This window comes from Coturnix japonica, chromosome 3 (genome assembly GCF_054131305.1).
Source record: "Coturnix japonica strain WE chromosome 3, WE-NBRP24, whole genome shotgun sequence".
NCBI classification, from domain to species: Eukaryota; Metazoa; Chordata; class Aves; order Galliformes; family Phasianidae; genus Coturnix; species Coturnix japonica.
Window position 1 is genome coordinate 99257805 of NC_140665.1, and position 21757 is coordinate 99279561.

At 54.9% G+C, this 21757-nt stretch overlaps 3 protein-coding genes across 7 annotated transcripts; 1 reads left to right on the forward strand and 2 right to left on the reverse strand.

The window, feature by feature from the left end:
* Nucleotides 1-681: 681 nt before the first annotated feature.
* Nucleotides 682-8151, reverse strand: CHRNA2 (cholinergic receptor nicotinic alpha 2 subunit). Its single transcript, XM_015859780.3, has 7 exons — nucleotides 8016-8151; nucleotides 5774-6016; nucleotides 4521-4675; nucleotides 3792-3836; nucleotides 3559-3668; nucleotides 2104-3196; nucleotides 682-1581 (listed from the first exon to the last, which is right to left on the reverse strand). The coding sequence occupies exons 2-7, from the start codon at nucleotides 5835-5837 to the stop codon at nucleotides 1456-1458; spliced, it is 1593 nt and encodes a 530-aa protein (XP_015715266.2). The 5' UTR covers nucleotides 5838-6016; nucleotides 8016-8151; the 3' UTR covers nucleotides 682-1455.
* Nucleotides 8152-9822: 1671 nt separating this feature from the next.
* On the reverse strand, nucleotides 9823-12615 carry LOC107312336 (uncharacterized). 2 transcript variants are annotated; one of them, XM_015859647.3, is made up of 3 exons: nucleotides 12089-12615; nucleotides 10709-11115; nucleotides 9823-10202 (listed from the first exon to the last, which is right to left on the reverse strand). In XM_015859647.3, the coding sequence occupies exons 1-3, from the start codon at nucleotides 12155-12157 to the stop codon at nucleotides 10052-10054; spliced, it is 627 nt and encodes a 208-aa protein (XP_015715133.2). In that variant the 5' UTR covers nucleotides 12158-12615; the 3' UTR covers nucleotides 9823-10051. The 2 variants fall into 2 exon arrangements, with proteins under 2 accessions (XP_015715133.2, XP_085400297.1); XM_085544171.1 differs by having other exon boundaries at nucleotides 10709-10944; nucleotides 12089-12204.
* EPHX2 (epoxide hydrolase 2) lies at nucleotides 11519-21370 on the forward strand. 4 transcript variants are annotated; one of them, XM_085544169.1, is made up of 20 exons: nucleotides 12749-12906; nucleotide 14014; nucleotides 14440-14523; nucleotides 14701-14860; nucleotides 15465-15655; nucleotides 15862-15984; nucleotides 16276-16350; nucleotides 16557-16652; nucleotides 16745-16823; nucleotides 17059-17093; nucleotides 17247-17273; nucleotides 18735-18820; nucleotides 18951-19062; nucleotides 19197-19271; nucleotides 19642-19687; nucleotides 19773-19875; nucleotides 19971-20040; nucleotides 20133-20213; nucleotides 20971-21029; nucleotides 21108-21370. In XM_085544169.1, the coding sequence occupies exons 1-20, from the start codon at nucleotides 12806-12808 to the stop codon at nucleotides 21190-21192; spliced, it is 1689 nt and encodes a 562-aa protein (XP_085400295.1). In that variant the 5' UTR covers nucleotides 12749-12805; the 3' UTR covers nucleotides 21193-21370. The 4 variants fall into 4 exon arrangements, with proteins under 4 accessions (XP_085400293.1, XP_085400295.1, XP_015715328.2 ...); XM_085544167.1 differs by lacking the exons at nucleotides 12749-12906; nucleotide 14014 and adding an exon at nucleotides 11519-11726; XM_015859842.3 differs by lacking the exon at nucleotide 14014.
* Nucleotides 21371-21757: the final 387 nt, after the last annotated feature.

The following is a 21757-nucleotide window of genomic DNA, read 5'->3' on the forward strand; positions in this document are numbered from 1 at the left end:
TCTCAGATCCCCAAGTCCAACCCCAACCTAACCCCTCCATGTCCACTGCTCACATCTCTCAGTGCCACATCCCCAAAGCTCTGGAACAGCTCCATGGATGGTGACCCCATCACCTCCCTGGGCAGCTGTGCCACTGCATCACCAGTGTATAAAAGAAATGTTTCCTAATATCCAACCTGAGTCTACCACCATAGGAGCCCCACTTGACTCCCAGATCCATGCAAGATGCCACTCTCCCTGTTCCCATCCCAGGTCTTGCTAAGCAGAATTGCTTTCAGATATTTGTGTTTTGCCTTTCAAAGAGCATCAGTGAGTTCAGGGTGGAGGCAGTTGGAAGAGGTTTTAAGGGACAGTACAGCCAAGAGAATGGGTTCCCCATAGGGAAGGTTGTTTAAGGTTCCTGCTGTGTCATGCTGGGGTTCACCACAGAGCTGCTGCTCCACCCCCAGCCAGGCAGAGCTTTGCTGAAAGGGGGAATTTGCTGCTGAATGCAACCAACATGGGGTTTAGGAGAACTGATGTGGGGATGAGATGAACACTCAGGTTACTGCAGTGATGTGTTGGGTCAGATGCACACATAGACCCATGCGTACATCCAGCTTGCTGCCTTGTACATCCCTTATCTCAGCCCTGTGTGCACACACCAGAGGATGTGTGAGCAGCTGCAACACCCTTGGGATGTGCATTTTTCTCAGTGGCATCATTTATTCCAGCCCATTTCACTCCTGATAGCACAAAGTGTTTTCTGAAACCTGTCAGGTCACATCCAGCTCCTGGGTTGGTGTCCTGGAGGAAAAGCCCCACAGAGGAAGCCTGGCTTCAGGGCACAGACAAGGCTATAGATCTTTGCAAGCACGGTTCCTTTAGGGTGCATGGAAGATAGAAATTAAAGCTGGGTTGCAGCAATCATCAGAACGAAGGGGCTTGGGGTCTGCTTGCTGTCACGGATATGGGATGGAGAGGACAATTTGACCAGGATCCCTGTGTTGATGAACCCACCAGCACACATGTGGGCTGGTGCAGCATGATCGCTTGTGCTGTTGAGCTTTGCTGAGCAGAGCAGAGCCCCTGAGCTGTGCAGTGTGAGCAGGGACCCCCTGCCCCCTCCTGCTGTCACACCCCAAAGCACTGTGTCCTGCCCCGTGTTGTGATGGCTGTGGTCCTGAGGCAGGATGCATCCTCTCTTGGAGTCACAACCAGACGTGTCCCTTGGGTTCCAGATGGAACCTGCAGCAGTTGGATACCTCTTCTAGATGCCTTCATCCCACTTTTGGTTGGTGGAGTGACTGTACTGAGTTTTTCTTGAGGCCAGAATGGCCACCACCATGAGCAGGACAGAAAGGAGCAGGGCACTCCAAGCACAACTTTTGCTTCCCTCCCCACTGCTGCGCATCCCACCCAAGGGTCCCCCATGGTCATGATGCTGTGAGAGGTACCCACATCACCCCCTGATCCTTAAATCATCCCTGCCAGGTAGGGTGGGAGGAAGAGCCCCACGGTTCCCAGCAAGCAGACGATGATGAACATCCAGAGGAAGATGCGATCGATCACCATGGCCACGTACTTCCAGTCCTCCTTCACCTGCCGGGAGGAGAGGGGCTGTGAGCTGCAGGTGGAGGGTGAAGCCTCCAAGGGTTAGGAGATGTCTCAAGCATAAGATGCGGGGATGGATCTCTACAGGGAGGCTGCTGGAGGCACAGCAAACTTTGGGGTGCAGGCTCTGAGCTGGGTGATGGATACTGATTGAATGTAGGGCATTGCAGCTGGGAGAGGGGCTTTCAGCACCCTGCAGCCTGAGGAACACTGGGATGACCTGGTGAAACCCGTATTTCATAGAATCATAGAATCATTAAGGTTGGAAAGGCCACTAAGATCATCAAGCCCAACCATCAACCCACGCCTGTGACTGCTGTGAGTGCTGTAGACCATGTTGCTCAGTACAACATCTACCCTTGCTTCCCAGGAGGTGATCATAGATCCCCTGAACTGAGGCCCTCAGCATGCATAGATAAAACTGGATATGCCCATCACTGATCCCCGTGGAGGGAAGCACTGGGTTGGGGAATCCCCTTCACCCCCAGATCTCAGTTGCCCCCCACTCACCGAGAAGTCAGCATCCTCGGCTCGCAGGTGGTCCGCGATGTACTGCACACCCTCCAGGGCCCTCAGGATGCTGGGTGACAGCGTCAGCCCCTGATCGGAGCCCACCTCCTCCCCCTTGAGGGGCACCTGGGGGGCTGGGCCCCCTGATGCTTTGCCTGCTTGACGTCCACAGCTGTAGCGGCATTGAGTGCCCTGGGATCCCACTGAGGGCACACGGCTGGGATACGCCTTCTCCTCCTCTTCCTCTTCCTCCTCTTCCTCTTCTTCCTCCTCCTCCTCCTCCTCCTCCCACTTGTCATCCACATCAGTCTCCAGCCAGCAGCGGGATGTGCTGAGCCTTGTCCCCGGAGGGTCATATTGTCCCGTTGTCCCCTCAGCAGGGAGCAGCACCGGGGGCCGCTTCATGAAAAGCCAACGGGGGATGAAGCCAAGGAAGAAGCTACGCACCCAGTGGGGCATGGTGTGGGTGCTGGGGGTGCGGTGGTGCACGTTGAGGACGAAGACAGTGATGATGATGGAGAGCGTGACAAAGATCATGGTGAAGAGGAGATACTCGCCGATGAGTGGGATGACCAGAGAGGTGGAGGGGATGATTTCGGTGATGAGCAGCAAGAAGACGGTGAGGGACAGAAGGACAGAGATACAGAGTGTGATCTTCTCACCGCAGTCAGAGGGCAGGTAGAAGACCAGCACAGTGAGGCAGGAGATGAGCAGGCAGGGGATGATGAGGTTGATGGTGTAGAAGAGAGGAAGGCGGCGGATGACGAAGTAGAAGGTGATGTCGGGGTAGATCTCAGTGCAGCAGTCGTACTTCTTGGAGTTGTACCTGCCAATGGCATTTATGATAGCCCACTCGCCGCTCTCCCAGTAGTCCTTGAGGTCCACGTGGTGGTCCATGTTCTCCAAGTCGATCTTGGCCTTATCATAGGTCCAGGAGCCAAATTTCATCTTGCAGTTCTGCTGGTCGAAGGGGAAGTAGGTGACGTCGATGCTGCACGAGCTCTTGTAGATGGCAGGTGGCACCCACTTCACTTTCCCATTGGAGAAGAGGTGGGCCTTTGTCATGTGTGTCACAGCAAACTCCCCATCGGCACTACAGGGACAGAGAAGGTGAAGGATTCCCCCCAGTAAACAGAGGCAGGAGCTCCATCCATGTGGAATGGGATGAGTTTTGTTGGGATGGGTTGGGTTGGGGTAGGGTGGGATGGGAGGAGATAGAAATGGGATACAGTGGGATGGGATATGATGAAATGGGATGGGATAGGATGAGTTGGGATGGAATGTGGTGTGATAGGATGTGATATTATGGAATGGGTTGGGATGTAATGCCATGGGATTGGATGTAATGCCATGGGATGTGATACTACAGAATGCGATGAGATATGATGGGATGGGATGAATGTGATGGAGATGAGGTAGAATGATAGGAATGGTCCTAGGGATGCATCGTCTCACTTGTTGTAGAGCACAATGTCGGGGATCCAGATCATCTCAGAGGGCACCCTGATGGAGGTGACATTGTCAAAGTCCTCTGGGTTCCAGCGCAGCTTGTAGTCACTCCACTCCTGGAAGGAGGCAAGGAGGGAACCAGGTGATCCTGGGTCTAGTGGGATTGAGCTGCCCAATACCATCCTCCTCCTTCTTTTATTCTCTCCAGCCCAGTCCCCATGGAGGGCACAGACTCCTACCTGCTTCAGCCAAACGTTTGTGGTCATCATTTGGTTCTTCTCATCCTGCAGTGGGAAATAGAGAGATGAGAGAAGGACAGAGGAGGCATCACTGCATCAGTCCCCATATCACCCTTCTGCCTGGCCTGCTCTTGCCGTCGAGCTCCCGTTCTCCCTCTGGGGTTCAGTTCCTTAAAGAAACTGATACCAGCACAAGATACAGGAGAAATAGGATATTTGCTCACTAGATGGCAGCAAACAATAGTATATTGTGGCTGCAAGCTCGGAGAAGTTACAGTGGGTACAGTGTACAAAGCCGCGGATAAATGGGCAGATGGATGGATAGAAGAGTATATAAATAGACGAATGGGTAGATAGATGATGGATTTGTCTAGGCACTATGAAGCAGATATAGATAGGCTATAGGTAGTAGAGAGTGGCTGGGTACCCTGCTCTGGGTGACTCCTCTAGGACAAGAGGGGAGGGGGGGCGGGGATCAGAGGAACCCAAGGGTACTTTCAATGCTAAGCACCTTGGATGGATGGATGGATGGATGGATGGATGGATGGATGGATGGATGGATGGATGGATGGATGGATGGAGGGATGGATGGATGGATATGTGGACAGATGTGTGTGTGTGACAGTAACAAGGATGAAAAAACAAGCCCAGGGATAGCCCCATAGCAGCATGAGGGCAAAAGAAATGGCTCAGAGGTGCTAGGCTGGGATCCCCATCTGGGCTCCTTACCACATCGATCAGCTGTGCTATGGACAGCCCGAATTTCACTATGACCACATCGGAGGTGTTGGGCACCGGCCGTGACCACCGGTTGTATCCAGTGAAGAGATGCTTGAAGAGACGGTCCTCAGCAAAGCCGTGGGGCTGCTTCTGCTCCCGGGCAGCTGTGGAGACATAAAGCAGGTGCAGAACCTCCTTGCACTACCCAAAGAGGGACTGTGCACATCACAGGACACCCCAAAATAAAAGCAATTATAAATGTCACTCTCTTTCTCCCATTCCCTGCAGTGGGGGCTTTCCACTCTCTGCCTCCTTACTGCTCCATCTCAGCACTGCTTGAGAAAGAGGGAAGGATCTGATCCCACAAATCTCTGGGTGAGGATTTGGGGTCCTCTGCTCCACTTGGGAAAGGGCATGGAGGTGGGAAGAGAGGAAATGGCCTCTGCAACTGTACCCTATGCTTGCTGGGCAGTGCAAGGTCAACTTGGCAATGTTAGATTGGAAGTTGGTGAGAAAATCCTGCTCCTGAATGGCCAAGGGTCACCTCACAGCCCCCTTCCAGCAGCTCTTAATGGTGTGAACTGGTTGGGCTTTGCAATCTGGAGGCTGCAGCTGGTGGAGAGATTGGGACCAGCGCAGACTTCCCAGAGAGAAGCCATTGGGCTCAACTGGAGGATAGAGAATAGCGATTGAAGGGTGGAGGCTGGAGGATGGAGACTGAAGGAAGGATGGGAAATAGAGGGTGGAGGATGGGAGATAGAGGATGGAAGCTCATTGCTACGTAGAACAATCATTGGCATTGCTCTCTGATGCCACCAGCCAGCCCACGTGTTTGTGCTGCATCGCTCAGCATCGCTCGCATCTGTCCTTGCTTGCTGCGGAGCCCCATAAATTTCTTCTGTGGAGCGTTTTACATAGCAAAGCACAGCCAAAAAGGCATTGTATGGGTGGCTGTACCCAGCAGCAAGATGGATGTACAGCTCCACAGCTGGAGCATCCCCTGTGCCCTGTGCAAGCTCTCCCTACTGCTCAGCTTGGGGCAGACAAACCCAACAAGGGGCTTTGGTTTTCCCTTGCACTCTGCTGGGGATAGAGCATAGAGCAGCAGTGGTGTATGGGGAGGAATGCTGCTGGATGAGGGAAGAAGTGAGGTACCCAGCTCCTAGGAGATCTAATACTGATGGGAGATTGGGACCCGGGGGAAGGCTGGGAGGAAGGAAAGAGCATTCTGGTACCCCAGGGAAAGAAAGGAGAGCTCTTACCTGCCTGGAAAGTGATGAAGCACCACATGAGGAGGGGTACGATGATGCTGCACGGCCACTCCATGCTCCCTGCAGCGTGAGCCCAGATGTGGGCACAGCGATGGACTCAGTAGGAAAACCCATCATGGGGCAGCTCCAGCAGGGTGTGCTGCGTGTCCCCACCACCAGCAAGCTCCAGAGGAGCCATGGACAGAGCTGGGTAGTGTGGCCAAGCTTCTTGACCAAGATTTCTTCCCTTTGTGGCTGTGGAAAAACAGCAGAGCGTGACACTGTTACTGTGATGTCACCCCAATGCACTTCTGGGAGGTGGAGTGGTCCCACTCTTCCTGAAGCCAAATGAGAAATCAGTTTCTGACTTGTATTGGGGCCAGGGGAAAATGTCTCCAGAGCATCCTCTTCTCATTCAGTGAGTGTGGTGTGGGTTGTAGGGTTCCTCTGGGGAGCTCCATCGCTTTGCAGTTGCTGGACCCTGCGATTTAAAGCCATGGGAATGTGGCAAAGCCAAAGCAGAATTGAAAAGAGATCCTTTGCAGGGACATTGAGGGCATGGGTGAGCTTTAAGGGAATCTGATTGTATGCCTTGATGCAAAACTTCAGAGCACCCATTCTCAGGCCCCCTGCCCATGGATGTGGGAATGTGGATCCATGTGCCTCATGGATGGCCTCAGTGACCCTGTCAGGACCCCTAGGAAAGGCTCTGGGAGCATTGGGACACCTGTCTCGAAGCTGGATATTCATTCATCCACCATCCATCTATCTACACACACATCTATCCATCCACCCACCATCCATCCATCCATCCATCCATCCATCCATCCATCCATCCATCCATCCATCCATCCATCCTGAAGCAATGGAGCAATGGATCTTCACAGACCAGCACTGACTTTGATGAGCGAGGAAATCCTTTGAATTCCCACCTGGTCAAACCAAGGAGCTTTCATTAACTTGTCATTTCTTTTTTGCGCAGTTTTCAACCTGTGGCCGTGCTGATTAATACATGGATGGTGGTGGGGGTGGGAAACAGGAGGAGAAACAACAGCTGCTGAGATAGGAGTTACAGACGTGGCTGAGATATCTAACAGCACAGGAGAGAACCGGGCTGCTGGGGAGCTGCTCCTTGGGCTTGACTGCAGAGTGTGATGTGAGAGGAAGTTGAAGGTTTAGGGGTTCTCCCAAGGATACATGCTGGAGAGGGGAAAAAGGTGACCAAGCTGATGATGCAGGGAATAGCCAATACCTGGCAGGGATGGGGGGTTCTGCAGGGAGCATGAGGTTGGGACTGTGCATGCATATGTTGTGGTTTGGTTGGGGACAGGAAAAGTGAGAAGGGGGGGCTGCACCCCTAAAAGCACACTGTGTGATACCCGCATCCCCACAGCACCCCTATCTCCATCACTGCCCCTCCGGCATCTCCATCACTACCCTTAATGCAACCCCATCCCATCCCTGCCCCTCCTGCAGCCCCATCCCTGCCATTAACACAGTCCCATCCCATCACAGACCCTCCTGCATCCCCATCACTGTCCTTCCTGCGTCTCCAACACTACCCTTAATGCATCCCCATCCCATCACTGCCCCTCCTGCAGCCCCATCACTGCCCCTCCTGCATCTCCATCACTACCCTTAATGCATCCCCATCCCATCACTGCCCCTCCTGCAGCCCCATCCCTGCCATTAACGCAGTCCCATCCCATCACAGACCCTCCTGCCTCTTCATCACTACCCTTAATGCATCCCCATCCCATCACAGACCCTCCTGCATCCCCATCGCTGCCCCTCCTGCGTCCCCATCCCTCCTCACCCCATGTCCAAATGATTTCCCCGATGGATTTGCCATCTCTCCATGACACCAAGTGCACTGACCCCTCTGCAGCAGTGCCCCGGGGGACACGAAATGCTCACTCTGACTGTGCCAGCCTCATTCCCCCAGGGCTCCAGCAGCCGCTCAAAGCTGAACCTTGGGATGCCTGCGGGCGATCTCGGCTGAACCCTCAGCAAACAACAGTGCAGTCAGGGCAGCAGAGGGAATAAATAACTTCCAGAGAGCTCGTTGCTTTTGTGCTCTTCTGCTTTGTTTTAAAGGGAGAGCATGAAGGGGGATTTTCAGATGGGAACTTCACGTGCAGATGGGAAACTTTCCCTGCTGCTCCGAGCACTGAGTCAACGCTCTGCATTTAAACAGGAGGATTTCCAAGGGAAAAACCGAGTCTCTCCTCCCCCACCCAACCCATCTCCTTACCTGGAGAGAGGTCCCGTGCTCCTTTCCCTTTGCTGAGCTCAGGCACAGGGTAGGGATGCTGTGCTTCGGAGGCTCCGGCGTGCAATGGGCTCCAGTGGAGGATGTTCTGCTGTCCTCAGAGCGGTGACGAAAGGGGAGGAGGGAGGAGGGTGAGCCCAGAGCGCTGCGAGGAGGAGGAGGAGGAGGAGGAGGAGAGGGGAGGAAGGCTTTCTGTGCCCCCCTGACCCTCCTTGTCCTCCTGGATGTGCAGCAGGGCAGTAGGGCTGCAGCATGGCATGGTCTCTGCGTGGGATACTGCAATGGGCATTGCACAGGGTATTGCAAGGGACATTGCATGGGGTGCTGTGGTTGCACTGCACAGGGCATATTGCATGGGGTATAGCAGGGAGACATTGCATGAGGGTATTGAATAGGACATTGCATGGGGTGCCTCCCTTGTGTACTGTGAGGGGCACTGCATGGAGTATTGAATGGGGTGTTATAGGGGAAATTGCATGAAGTATTCCAAAGGGACACAGGTCCCTGCAGGACCATTTTCCCTTCCACCTACAGCCAGACTGAGATGTCCATAGGTTGCAAATGGAAGGATGGGGATAGAGCTTTGACAGAGACAGGCTCTCCATCTGCAGGAGGATGGGAAACCCTGATCTCACCCTTCTCACTTCTCTCCCTGAGCAAAGCTCAGCCCTGACCCAGACCACTCTCCCTCCTTCCTTCCTGTTAGGAAATGTACAGCACAACCTTCCTGCTTCTGACGCCCAGGACTGCAATTTCCAGCCCTGGGGGACCTGGAGAACAGTTTGCATCCTTTCCCTTGGGAGGCAAACAAGGAGGCAGAGCCAGGCTTGGGGGGCACCAGGATGTGCTTCTCTCCCCATTCTGCAGCCCAATGTTGGACCCCAGCCCACCTGCACAGACTGAAATCAAGGCAGTTGGGTGCTGAGCACCCAAAATACCTGAGGAGAGGATCACCGAGGTGGTGCCACCACTCCTCTGGTTGCTGTCCTTAGTGATGGAAGGAGATAAAGCAGACGTGGAATAACGCTGACGCCTGGCAGAACGCAATGCATCTTTATTGTGCTGCCTGCAGCTCCTGGAGACGTGTTCACTGCTGCTGCCCAGGGTGTTCCTATTGCCCAGCACCAGGGCTGTGCAGTGCACACCTATGGTGGCCCCAGGCCCCGTGAGATGGTGTGGTTAGGACATGTCCTCCTTGTGTTTGAACAAATCAGAGTGTTCTGCCTCCAGCTATTTTCCTAATGCCCAAACCTCTGTAGGTTCAGTGCACTCCAGTTGCCAGCTTCAATTTACTGCTGGGCTGCTTGTGCTCATCTCTCGCAGCTCCAAACCAGCACTTCTCTGCCTGTGTGTGTGCAGCCACCCCATTACCATCCCCATCTCTATCACCATCCCCATACTCACCCCCATCCCCATCCCCATCCCCATCCCCATCCCATCTCATCCCATCTCATCCCATCCCATCCCCATCTCTATGCCCATCCCCATTCCCATCCCATCCCATGCCCATCCCCACCCAATCCCGATCTCCATGCCCATCCCATCTCACCCCCATCCCCATCTCTATCACCATCCCCATCCCCATCCCCATCCCCATCCCCATCCCCATCCCCATCCCCATCCCCATCTCATCCCATCCCATCCCCATCCCCACCCAATCCCCATCTCCATCCCCATCTCCTTCCCCGTCCCATCCCCAACCCCATCCCATTCCCATTCCCATCCCCAACCCCATCCCAATCCCCATCTCATCTCATCCCCTTCCACCCCCCCCATACAGAGGCAGAGCTCCTATCACACTAATGTATTAAATACTCGGAGTGATGGGCATCACGTGGATGAGGTCTTGCACAGCACGCTGCAGCCCCCCACCCCACCCAGTGCCCACCTTGCTTTGCAAACACCCTCTGCAAAAGGACTCCTTGAAAGCAGCACAAATGATCCAGCGTGGGTGCAAAGCAGCATCCTACCAGCAAGCGAGGATGTACGGAGAGCAGAGGCAGAGCCCTGCCCATGTCCTATGGCTGGGCAGCAGCAACACGGGCGGTTGAGCGCTGCAGGAGGTGGCTCAGCTCATCCTGGAGGCGCTGGGAGGAGGCGTCGAGGATGTGGGCAAGGTGAGAGGTGAGATTCAGCACGTGGGCCACCAGGCGGATGTCCTTGCGCAGCCTGCGGGTTCAATGCAGGGACATGGGTGGATATCAATGGCATGAGCCAATGGCTGATCCTGGGGGTTCAGGCAAGGGATATACGTCTGGATATCAGTGGCATGAGACATGGTGGGGATGGATCAATGGTTGGGCTTGAAGATCTTGGAGGTCTTTTGAACCCCCAGTGATTCTATGATGCTCTATCAGTGGTGTGGGCTGGTGGAGCCTCCATACCTCACCTGAGACCCACCAACCAACTATATGTGCTCACCAACAGCACTGAGCATCCTTAGGGCCATGCAGAGCAGCACCCAGACCTGGGTGCCTGTAATGCCCACCTGTGTGTGGAGTTTGGGTGATGCTTCTCCCTAACCCCATCACCTGTAAGGAGCATCTCCCCTACTTCCCCCTACCAGATGTCAGCAGAACTCCCCAAGAACCATCCATTATTCCACACTTAAAAGAATGGGAATGGGAATGGGAATCCACTTTAGGGATGTGGGGCTCAGGGTGCTGCTCACTTACTTCTCCCTCTTCTCCACCACCTGTGGGTGATCGCTCTGGGCCATATGAGCCTCCAGCTCCCTGCGCACGTTGTCCAGGCTCTCCCCAAACTCCTGGTTGGCCCCACGGATGGCGGGCAGTGCCTCATTGATCACATCCTGGTAGCGGGTTTGGGGTTCCTCCAGCACCGCTGCTGCCTCCACATCCTGCAGCGTAGCCCTGTTCTGCTGCAGGAGGCTCTGCAGATGTTCCAGCTCCTCGCGGGATGCAAGAGAGGATGACACATGGGGTGGACGGCAGGGGTCTGGGGCATGGAAGGTGATGCCACAGCGCTCAGGGTCCCCATGGGGGTCATGCTGGGGGGTGGCATGAGGGAGCAGCACATACAGCCCCACCAACAAGCAGCAGGCCCGCAGGACCATGGTGTCCTATGGGGAGAGGTGGGAGTCAGCACCCTGCTGTGGGGCTGGGATGCTCCTGGGGACCCTTCTGCATCCCACCAGGGACCCTCAGATTTCAGTTTGCATCAGCAAAATCCCTCAGAGATGTTTCTTTTCCTATAAGGGATGGAAAACTTTCCGACTGCTGGGATTTAGGATCTGGGGGGGGGGGGGGGTGCTGTGCCCCAAAGTGTAAAGGTGGGAACACTGAGGCACAAAGGGGCTGGAGCTGATTCTGCCCCTCCAACTCCCCTCCATGGAGGAGAAAGGGGCCTCGGTGGGGAACAGCAGACAGCTCGGCTCTTCCAAAACCACCATTGGAAACCTCTGGCAGCTGGGCTGGAAGGGCGGAGAGCAGAACAAAGAGCCCTGAAGCATTGGGGAAGGACCGGAGATGCCATTCGGAGACCGCAGAGCTGTGGCATCCAGCCCTGCCATGAGCTGGCTGGGACTCAGCACAACGTCTGCTGGCAGAGAGAGTCAAGTTCCATCCTGACCAAAGTCTTCTTTCCTTCTCCTTCCTCCTTCAAATGCATTTGGATTTTTACTTTGGGGAACTCTCTCTGCCCATCAGGGGTCCGGGCTGTGCCAGATGTTGGGTAAGGAGCTTTAATCCGGGTGGAGCACGGGGGTAAGTGGGGGACAATGAGCAAAGCAACTGGATGCCCGTAGCTGGGAATGGCACAGCTCGAGGGGGGCTCAGATCCCACCCAGAGCAACTCATCCTCTCAACCCAAAGCAATTCCCACCCCCCCTTCGTACAGAATATGGCCCCTACCCCCCCTGCACTTAGTTTACAATGCTTCAATAACCTCCCCCCCCCCAACACACACCCTGCAACCCCTATTTGTCCCACATTTCAGCCCCACTGCTCATCTTGCAATAGGGGAAACTGAGGCACCGGGGTGGCACCGCTCCCTTCCCACCTCCCATCACCTTCCCCCCCCCCCATCCCACTCACTGCAAGGCGAGGCGACGCTCCTGCAATGTGGGCACTGTGCTCTGGGAGGCTGGGCCAGCCCACGTTCATGTGCACACACGCATGTGCACACACACACACACACTGTGCTCAGCAATGAGCTTGGAGGGCTGAGGGGGGATGTATGGGGTCGTGCATGTATTGGGGGGGGGGTCTGAGTGTGTTATAAAGCTGGGAGGGATACAGCTATGAGCAGCATGGCTTGACAGTGTGCATATGTGTGCATGTATGTGCTAAGCGTGTGGATGTGCATGCAGGTGTGCGTGCATGGATGTGCTGCACGTATATACGTGTGTATACGTATGCAAACCCAAGGGGTGCAGCAGGAGCCGAGATAGCTGCAGGATCAACTCATTAATACCCCCCCCAAAACGCAACGTGGGGCAAAAGCCACCACATTTGCCCATTCGTGAGGATCTGGGAGACCACTACCCTAAACCCATGGGGAAGCGGGGACCCCATAGATTCAGTAGGGCGATGGTTGGGCCGTTCCTGTGTCGGGATGCCCCCCAAAAGGACTATATAGGGGAGGGTCTATGTGCTGAGTGGAGCGGACGGGCGGCGCTAGGACCTGCGCGGCGCTGCAGGGCAAGGGGGCGTGGCCAAGACCCATAAGGGGGCGTGGCTATGGGAAGGGGGAGTGGCTTAGGGCGCGGCCTTTGGAGGTCACGGGTTCGAGACCCGGGGGTGGAAGCTGTCATGGCTCGTAGGTTTGCGTTGTTCGATTTAGGTGGTGTGCTCTTCGGACCCGGCCTGCAGCACTTTTTGGGCTCCTGCGAACGGAATTACGCCTTGCCCAGGTAACGGTTCGGTACCGCTTTCTAGGTTCCGTTTCGGAGTTTTAAAAGCCGCCCGCCCGCTTGTAAACGGGGCGCCTCTCAGACAGAGACACGTGGAAACAAAGCGGCGATGTTGTGTGTGCGGTCGCCGCCCGCGCGGACTCAGCGATAGACCCCCCCTATGGGACGGGAGGGGGAGGGGGATGCGGATTAACCCCCCACCCCTATTTGGAAGGGGTGGGGGGGGGCATTAGCCCCCTCCTCAATGCCTTCAATGGGGCTGAGCTGCTTGAGACCCGCCGTAGGTCCTTGCACCCCGTGTCAGCCTTCAGACTGCCCGAGAATTGGGGTATTTCGCCCCATTCTGATCCCAAAGACCATTGGGAACCCATTTGTCCTATTTAGGAACTTCCCAACACCATGAGTAGAACGGGTTGGGGCTGTTTGCACCACCCCATGTGTCCAATGGGGGAATAACAGCGTTATTTCAGCACAGCGATGCATTTCGGTGCAATATACAGAGCTGGAAGCAACGAGTTAAGCAATATAGATGCAGAGGAGCAGATGGAGCAATAAATTCCTCCATTATCAGCCGATGAAATAGTTCATCCTTCACCTCATTACGAAAAGAAATGGGTGACACCGATCTCGCTGGCACAGGGATGAAATCGACCCGAAGGAATTCTGTCCCATTGCCAAGCGCTTTGCTTTTGTTTTATTGCCTCCTGAGAAAGCCCTTTTGTGATTCTGATAGGGGCAATTATTTTCCTTGAGCTGCAGCTTTGCACATTTCCTCCTTCTCGGCTGTTTTCTCTTCTCCTTGGCCGATCAGCCCCGAGTCGTACTCGAGATGCGAAGTAATTGAGCTGCCAGCGGGGATGGATGGGCGGCCGCCCCGCTCCCCTATGATGGGGGATGGAGGGGGGTTGGTGCTCAGAGCCACCTCTATCTAATGCATCTCTTGCCCATCAGTCTTGGGATGCCCACTCTTCAGTCCTGGGCTGCCCCCTTGCAGGTTTTGGGGTGCTCTCCCCTTGGTATTGGGATACTTCCCTTGGTATTGGGGTTCCCCTTCTTGGCTTTGGGATACCCCTTCTTGGTTTTGGGATGCCCTCTCTTGGTTTTGAGGGTCATCTCTTCCAAGTTTGGGCTACTCCTCCCAGTCTCTGAGGTACCTCCCTTGGTTTTGGGTTGTCCCCATTGGTATAGTGGCACCAAACCTTTGGGATTTGGGAGCTCCCCCAGGCTTTGGGATGCCTCCCCCCTTTGGTATTGGGGTATCGACCCTTTGGTTTTGAGGAGCTCCCTTTGGTTTTGAGGTGGCCCTCCAGGATTTGGGATTCCCTCTTCTAGGCTTTGGGGTATCCTCCGCTCCATTTGGTCATGGCGTGTCCCACCATTTGGTTTTGCAGTGCCTACCCCTTGGTTTTGGGGTACCCCCCAGGCTTGGGGGTACCATCCCCACGCTTTGAGGTTCCCCCCTTGGTTTTGGTCTTAACCTCCAGATCTTGGGGTGCCCATTGACCACAGCACCCCCCTCTCTTTCCTTTGTAGGAATTTCTTGCGGATGTCCTGTTTGCAGGTGGCTCTGACAGCCCCCATAACAAGGTGATGCGGGGGCAGATCACCCTGTCCCAGGTGAGTGGTGAGCAATGGGGAGGGGTCCATCAGTTGCCCCTGTATGGATTTGAGGGGCCAGGGGTTTTGGGTTGAACCCTTTGGTTTTGGGATGGAGCCATTGAAAGTGAGGTGCGAGGCTGCGGGTACTGCCTCGCCACAGGGCTATCTCTGATGGGATCTGGGGGTGTTTTCCAGCTCTTCTTGGAGGTGGACGAGGGTTGCAGGCAGCACGCCTCCACTTCAGGCATCACGTTACCAACCACCTTTTCTATCGCCCATGTGTTTGAGGAGATGGCAGCCAAGGGCACCCTCAATGCCCAACTGCTGCAGGCTGCCAGCACGCTCCGGAGGAACGGTGGGTGCCAGGGAGCTGTGGGGTATCCCAGCTCATTCAGGATGGAAGAGACCTCTAGGTCCCCAAGTCCAAAGATAGCCCATCCCACCATGCCCACTGCCCACATCCCTCAGTGCCACATCCCCAAAGCTCTGGAATACCTCCATGTACAATGGCCCCACCACCTCCCTGGGCAGCTGTGCCACTGCATCACTGCTTTTTGGAGAAGAAATTGTTCCTAATATCCAACCTGAACCTCCCCAGGTGCATATTTGAGGCCATCACCTTTCAGCCCTTGGGGACAGGAAGGGCTGTAACTCCTGGGTGGTGTTGAGGTGTGCCTGGTTTGTTACCAAGCAAAGCCTCGATGATCTTGGAGGTCTTTCTCAACCTTAGTCAATCTATGGCTTTATTTAGGGACATGGCTTAGTGGGAATAGTGGGAATGGGTCTGTGATTGGACTTGATGTTCTTAGGAGTCTTCTGTGATTCTTGAAGTAGGCATGGTGGTAAAGGATTGCCAGATGGACTTGATGATCTTGATGGTCTTTTTGAACCTTAACAATTCTGTGATTCTATTTAGGGACATGGTCACTAAGCTTTCCCCCATCTCTGCCTTTCCCCAGGGTTTAAGACCTGTGTCTTCACCAACAACTGGGTGGATGACAGCACGGGGCGGCTCTTCACCTCCTCTCTGCTGACCGTCCTGCAGCGGCATTTTGACCTGCTCATTGAATCATGCCGTGTGGGGCTGCACAAGCCAGACCCCCGCATATACACATATGCCCTGGAGGTGCTGCAGGCACGACCACAGGAGGTATGGGGTCACCATCATCCCCTACAGCTTCCAAGATGGTGATGATGCCCAGAGGGGCTGTAGGGTCTCCTCCATTGGGAACTCCAAAGCCCTTGTCCATGGTGCTGGGCACCCTACTATGGGTGGGGAAGAGGGGGACCCAGGGGTGCCTCTATCCCCAAGCATCCTGGGGATCTCTGGATCCCTTTGTCTGGGATCTGCTCCAGGTGATCGTTCTGGATGACATTGGGGAGAACCTGAAGCCAGCCCGAGAGATGGGCATGGCCACCATACTCGTCAGGGACACCGACACCGTCCTGAAGGAGCTGCAGGAGCTGTCAGGCGTGCAGGTATGTAGTGGTGCCATAGGGACACCCTGACCCCCACTGGGTCAGGATCTGGGTAAAGGTTGGATTGCTGTTCTCAGATATAGGATCAGCAATGTCAGGGTGGAGGCACAGCTGTGGGTGTCCAGTGCTGATGGGAAGAGGAAGCAGGCACAGCTTCTCCATCCATGTGAAGCATTGTGCTGTGACCTTGCATCCAGTGCCACAGTGTCTGCATGGCACTGCTGGGTGACACTGGAAGCTCAGCACTAACAGGTGCTGTGCTCCACCTTAGGAGCTCTCCTTATCCCATAGCTTCTCCAGCAAGAGGAACCATTGCCAACCTCCTGTGATCCAGCCACCATGAGCCATGGATATGTGCCCATCCGGGTAAGGGGGGCAGCAAATCTTGGTGGGGACAAATGTTCTACTCAGAGCATTGGGACAAAGGCAAGGATTTGACATCATGCTGTGCTGGAGGGACTGTGCTGCACGATGTTCCCCATCCATCCCATGGCCAAATGCCTTGCACGTGGCTCAGGAGCACCCAGGGGGCTCTGAGGGTGCTGGGTGCTGAGGTCTCTCTGTCCCCACAGCCTGGCGTGCAGCTGCACTTTGTGGAGATGGGGCATGGCCCCACTATCTGCCTGTGTCACGGCTTCCCTGAGTCCTGGCTCTCCTGGCGCTACCAGGTAAGGGGATGGGGAGATGGGATGGCCATGTTGGTGTGGTGACACACCAGGCATTGCATCCTTCCATGTTTTTTTACTGCTTGCTTTCCCAGATTCCTGCTCTGGCTGATGCTGGCTTCCGTGTCATTGCTTTGGAGATGAAAGGCTACGGCGAGTCCACAGCACCACCAGGTGAGCAGTACCCCTCCTTCCCCATGGGACCAAGATGTAGCCATGAGCATCCTAAGGTTTTCCCCATCCCTTTGCTCTGGATAAGGGGCTCAGAGCATGTTGTCTGCTGTTGCTTGTCCCCAGCTGGGTGGTGTTTGACACAAGGTTCCTTCACTCTGGGGAGACAGAGGAGCTTTTGTGATCCCTTTAGATAAATGGGAACGCTGAAATGATAGGAATTCTGTCTTTTGCACAGAGATAGAAGAGTATTCCCAGGAGCAGATCTGTAAGGTGAGGAGCTGTGGTGCCAAATGGAGGTGGGAGGGCTAGAGCTGGAAACCTGGGCTTGGCTCTTGCATATGGGTGAGATTCATGGGGGGAACCTCAGCCTCTGCTTGACACTGGGATGTGGGACCCTCTGACCCCAATCTCCTCCATCTGCAGGACCTGACTGTTTTTCTGGACAAACTGGTAAGAGTCCCCCTCCCCACCCCCACCTGCCACCATGTCTGAGCAGTTCATGCCCTCCCTGTATACTGTAGATGTGAACTTCAGGACAGGGATGCTCATGCCCCTCAAAGATTTATAGGGATATCCTTATAGGGTCTGTCAACCCCTGTTCTGTGTTGCCACCTCCAGTCCTTGGCTGAGTATGTGGATATGGTGCCCACCTCCATGGGAGCCTCATCCCATGGCAAATCCTTTGGAATCACAGTAGATCCCAGAGTGCTCAACTTGGCAGCCTCCATCCCCTTTTTGTGGGGTTTTGGCTCCCATCCCCCTATTGGGAAAGGGTTAAACCACAGCACAGAGCCTCACCATCCCTAGCTTCCCCCCTTGCCATCCTCAGGGAGCTCTTGCTGCTGGAAGGGAGTTTTAATTATATTTCTAAACATCGGCTAATTACAGACCGTCTGCTTCGTTGTTATGAGCTGGTGTTTTAATTGGATTTGTTTGTAGGAGCCCGTGGGGGTCAGTAAGAAGGAAGGACAGCTGGGGAGCGGAGCACTGGGTGTAGGATCTGGCTGCCCTGCAGGGTGCTGCCAGCCCTTCCCGACCCTATATCCCACTGGACTGGTGGCTGGTCCCCATAGGTCCCCCTTCAGGACCCCATGCTCTACCTTTTCCTCCATCCCCATGCCACTGGTAGCAAAAGGCCCCCCCAGAAGAAAGAGAAGTCTTTTTTTAATGCTTTTTGGGGAAGGCAAAGCTCTCCATGTTCAGTGCTTAGGATTCCAATCTCTGCTTTTGAGTGTGGAGGTTCATTGGGCTTAATGGGATGTTCACCTTGGGGTTGCGCTTACTGGAGTGCTCTCCTTAGGGACATACTCAGTGGGATGCTCACCTTGGGCCTGTGCTCATTGGGATGTTCTCTTTTTGGATTGTAGTCACTGGGATGCTGACCATGGGGGTGAACTCAATGGGATTCTCTCCTTGGGTTTGTGCTCATTGGGATGCTCTCCTTTGGGTTGTAGTCACTGGGATGCTCTCCTTGGGGATGCTGTCCTTGGGGTTATACTCAGTGGGATGCTGTCCTTGGGTTTGTGCTCATTGGGATGCTCTCCTTTGGGTTGTAGTCACTGGGATGCTCTCCTTGGGGATGCTGTCCTTGGGGTCATACTCAGTGGGGTGCTGTCCTTGGGTTTGTACTCATCGGGATGCTCTCCTTTGGGTTGTAGTCACTGGGTGGGATGCTGGCCATGGGGGTGAGCTCAATGGGATGCTGTCCTTGGGGATGCTGTCCTTGGGGACACGCTCACTGGGATGCTCGCCATGAGGATGAGCTCAATGGGATTTTCTGTTGGGAGTGCACTCGATGAGATGCCCTCCTTGGGGCTGTGCTCAGTAGGATGCTCTTGTTGGTGTTGCACTCAGTGAAATGCTCTCCATGGGGATGCACTCATGGTCCCCCTCCCTGTCCCTGTCCTGCAGGGCATCCCACAAGCTGTGTTCATCGGCCATGACTGGGGTGGTGCAGTGGTCTGGAACATGGCCCTCTTCTACCCCGAGAGAGTGAGGTGAGTTCATACCTCACTGCCCTTTTAGGGCCAGCAGCCATCCCTGCAGGGAGCGCCCTGTTGCCTTTCACCCTTCAGGGCTTGCCTGGCTTTGCTCCCCATGGTAACTTTGCTCCCCACGTTGTCCCAGGGCTGTGGCCTCACTGAACACCCCATACCGACCAGCAGACCCCACAGTGGATGTTGTGGAGAAGCTGAAAAGCTTCCCTATGTTTGATTACCAGTTCTACTTCCAAGAGCTGGTGAGTCAAGGATGGGGGACCTGCCCATGTTGGGGTCCCCAGCTTGCATGGTTTTTGCCTACCCCATGGCTGGACTCCCATCCTGATGCCATGGGGTGCCCAATATCATCCCACTGCCCCATCCTACATTGCAGGGTGTTGCAGAGGCTGAGCTGGAGAAGGACATTGGCCGTACCCTGAAAGCCCTTATCCGTTCCACCCGCCCAGAGGTAGGAGAGGAGCTCGGAGGGAAAAGGGTAGACCTGGGTGGGGGAAGCAAAGGAATTTGGGGATGGCTTTATACTGCCTACAGTGCTCTTCAGGCATACTCCACCTTTGTTTGCTGCCCCTTTTGCCTGCAGCACAGCCTGCATTGAGCTGCCATCAGTAGGGACCAGAGTGAACGCAGCTCTGTGAGCAGTGCAGGGCTTACAGCCCTGTAGAGCAATAAGACCCTGCAAAGCTTTGCTTTGAGAAAGGGGATGCACTTCTGCATCCTGTGGGGTGCAGCAATGCTTGGTGCTGGCTCATGGCAAGGAGGGGCTCGCAGCTCCACATTGGCTATGGGTGACCCCACCAGCACTGTGCCATCTCTTCAAGGACCGCCTACACTCGGTGCCCGGCCTGCTTGGTGTCCAGGAGCGAGGTATGGGGCTGCTGGGGGGCACAGCTCTGCAGTGGGGCTGAGTTGAGGGGTGGCCATGCTCCCATTGCCCTGCTTTGTGTTGTAGGGGGGCTGCTGGTTGGCTTCCCAGAGGACATTCCTGAGAGCCTCATCCTGCACGGTGCTGAGCTGCAGTACTACATCGAGCGCTTCCAGAGGTCTGGCTTCAGGTAGGAGCAGTGCTGTGCCCCTTTAAGGCTGTGTTATGGGCTGAGCAATGGGATCGGTGGAACTGAACCCCAATTCCCCATTCCCTTTCCCCAAGGGGTCCGCTGAATTGGTATCGGAACATGAGACCCAACTGGCACTGGGCACTCTCAGCAAAGGACAGGAAGGTAGGCATGGGGGATCATCTTTAATGGGAGCAATGTATGGGGCTACCACCACATGGACAAGTGTCACCGATGTCCCTGTGTGTTCCCTACAGATCCTCATGCCAGCACTGATGGTGACAGCAGGGAAGGATGTGGTGTTGCTCCCCAGCATGAGCAAGGGCATGGAGGAGTGGGTACGAATGGCCCCATCCCAAAGGCATTGGGGCGGAGATAGTTCTGAGGGAGCTCCAATGGGAGTGGAGCTCAGGGGGTGGGAATGGTGCTGGGATATGGGCTGGGGTGTGGGATGTGTGGATTAAAGGAGGGTTAAAGGGGGTTACGAAGGGGAGGAATAAAGGGGAAGGGGGTAAGGGGAGGAATAAAGGGTGGGGAGAAATAAAGGTGGAATGAGGGAGGAATAAATAAAGAATAAGAGGAGGATGAGGAGGGAATAAGGAAGGAATAAGGGGAGGATAAGGAGTGAATAAGGAGTGAATAAGGAAGGAATAAGGGGAGGATAAGGAGTGAATAAGGAAGGAATAAGGAAGAATAAGAGAGGGATAAGGGAGGTATAAGGGAAGAATAAAGGGATAATAAAAGAAGTATTAAGGGGGGTAATAAGGGAGGGATAGGGAGGACTGAAACAGTAATAAGGAAGGGATAAGAGGGAAATTAGAAGGTAAGTCAGGAGGGAATAAGGGGAAAGGGTAAGGAAGGGAATGAGGGAGGGTGAAGGGAATATGGGAAGAATAAAGGGGGATAAGAAGATAGGGATATAAAGGGAGAAGTAAGAAACAGGTAAGGGAAGGAGAAGGGGGAAATAAGGGGAAGGGGTAAGGGGAATATGGGAAAGATAAGGGGGATAAGGAGGTGATGGGGGATAAGGGTGGGATAAGGAGGCAGGAGGGGGTCTGTTCCTGGCCCAACCTCCCCTGCCTCCCCCCCCCAAAGATCCCACAGCTGCGCCGGGGGCACCTGGAGGCTTGTGGCCATTGGACCCAGATGGAGAGGTGAGAGCTGGGAGTGGGAACCTGGGACTGGGCCCCTACTCTATGCCAGCTCCAATTGTACTCTGTGCATCCCCCCAGGCCCGCGGCTCTGAACAAGATCCTGGTGGAGTGGTTGGAGGGGCTGCCCCCAGATGGGGCCGTGCTGAAGGCATCTCGGCTGTGAGCATCCCTGAAGCTCCATCCCAGGGCTCCCCTCACCCTGGGGTTATGCTGGGAATGGGGGATTTTGTAGGGAAGCCTGGATGCACTGACACTGCTGCTGCTTCAGAAATCACCTTCTTGCCTTTATAACATAGAGAAATAAAGCACGCGTGGGGTTCAGTCCCCTACTGCTTCTCCTATGGGGTCTCCGGGACTTGGCTTGGTGCTGCATCCCTGCAGTGCCAGGGTTCATCCTATTCCTATTTGCTGAGCTCCAGGCCCTTGCTGCGGCCTCAAAAGCTTGGGAGCAGCCAGCCAGGATGGTGGAAGGGCTGGGCAAACATGCCTGGTATTTCCCCTCCTTTCCACCCCCCCCTTCCCCCGACTCTTCCCCAGCCCTCAGATATTTTCAGCCTGGGATTTGTGGTTTGTCTGTCTGCAGGAAGGGTTGCACAACCGTCTGCTTCTGTCATTTGTTTTTATTGGAGGTGGGCAGGAGTGGGAGGATCCCATTGCACCTCCAGCACCTCGTACTCACTGCAGGGCTGCTAAGTGTGGTGTCCCCACTCCCTGCAGCACCCCTGGGG

What these genes read in the sequence shown, in the direction of transcription:
- CHRNA2 (XM_015859780.3), bottom strand. Translation starts at nt 5,837, where the DNA reads ATGGAGTGGCCGTGCAGCATCATCGTACCCCTCCTCATGTGGTGCTTC. An exon ending in CAAACGTTTGGCTGAAGCAG is followed by an intron (nt 3,669 to 3,791) that starts GTAGGAGTCTGT and finishes GCCTCCTTCCAG; the next exon opens with GAGTGGAGTGACTACAAGCT. An exon ending in GACATTGTGCTCTACAACAA is followed by an intron (nt 3,197 to 3,558) that starts GTGAGACGATGC and finishes CTGTCCCTGTAG; the next exon opens with TGCCGATGGGGAGTTTGCTG.
- EPHX2 (XM_085544169.1), top strand. Translation starts at nt 12,806, where the DNA reads ATGGCTCGTAGGTTTGCGTTGTTCGATTTAGGTGGTGTGCTCTTCGGA. An exon ending in GGCTCTCCTGGCGCTACCAG is followed by an intron (nt 16,653 to 16,744) that starts GTAAGGGGATGG and finishes TTGCTTTCCCAG; the next exon opens with ATTCCTGCTCTGGCTGATGC. An exon ending in CGAGTCCACAGCACCACCAG is followed by an intron (nt 16,824 to 17,058) that starts GTGAGCAGTACC and finishes TCTTTTGCACAG; the next exon opens with AGATAGAAGAGTATTCCCAG.
- LOC107312336 (XM_015859647.3), bottom strand. Translation starts at nt 12,157, where the DNA reads ATGAACGTGGGCTGGCCCAGCCTCCCAGAGCACAGTGCCCACATTGCA. An exon ending in GAGCGTCGCCTCGCCTTGCA is followed by an intron (nt 11,116 to 12,088) that starts GTGAGTGGGATG and finishes CTCTCCCCATAG; the next exon opens with GACACCATGGTCCTGCGGGC. An exon ending in GTGGTGGAGAAGAGGGAGAA is followed by an intron (nt 10,203 to 10,708) that starts GTAAGTGAGCAG and finishes TTGAACCCGCAG; the next exon opens with GCTGCGCAAGGACATCCGCC.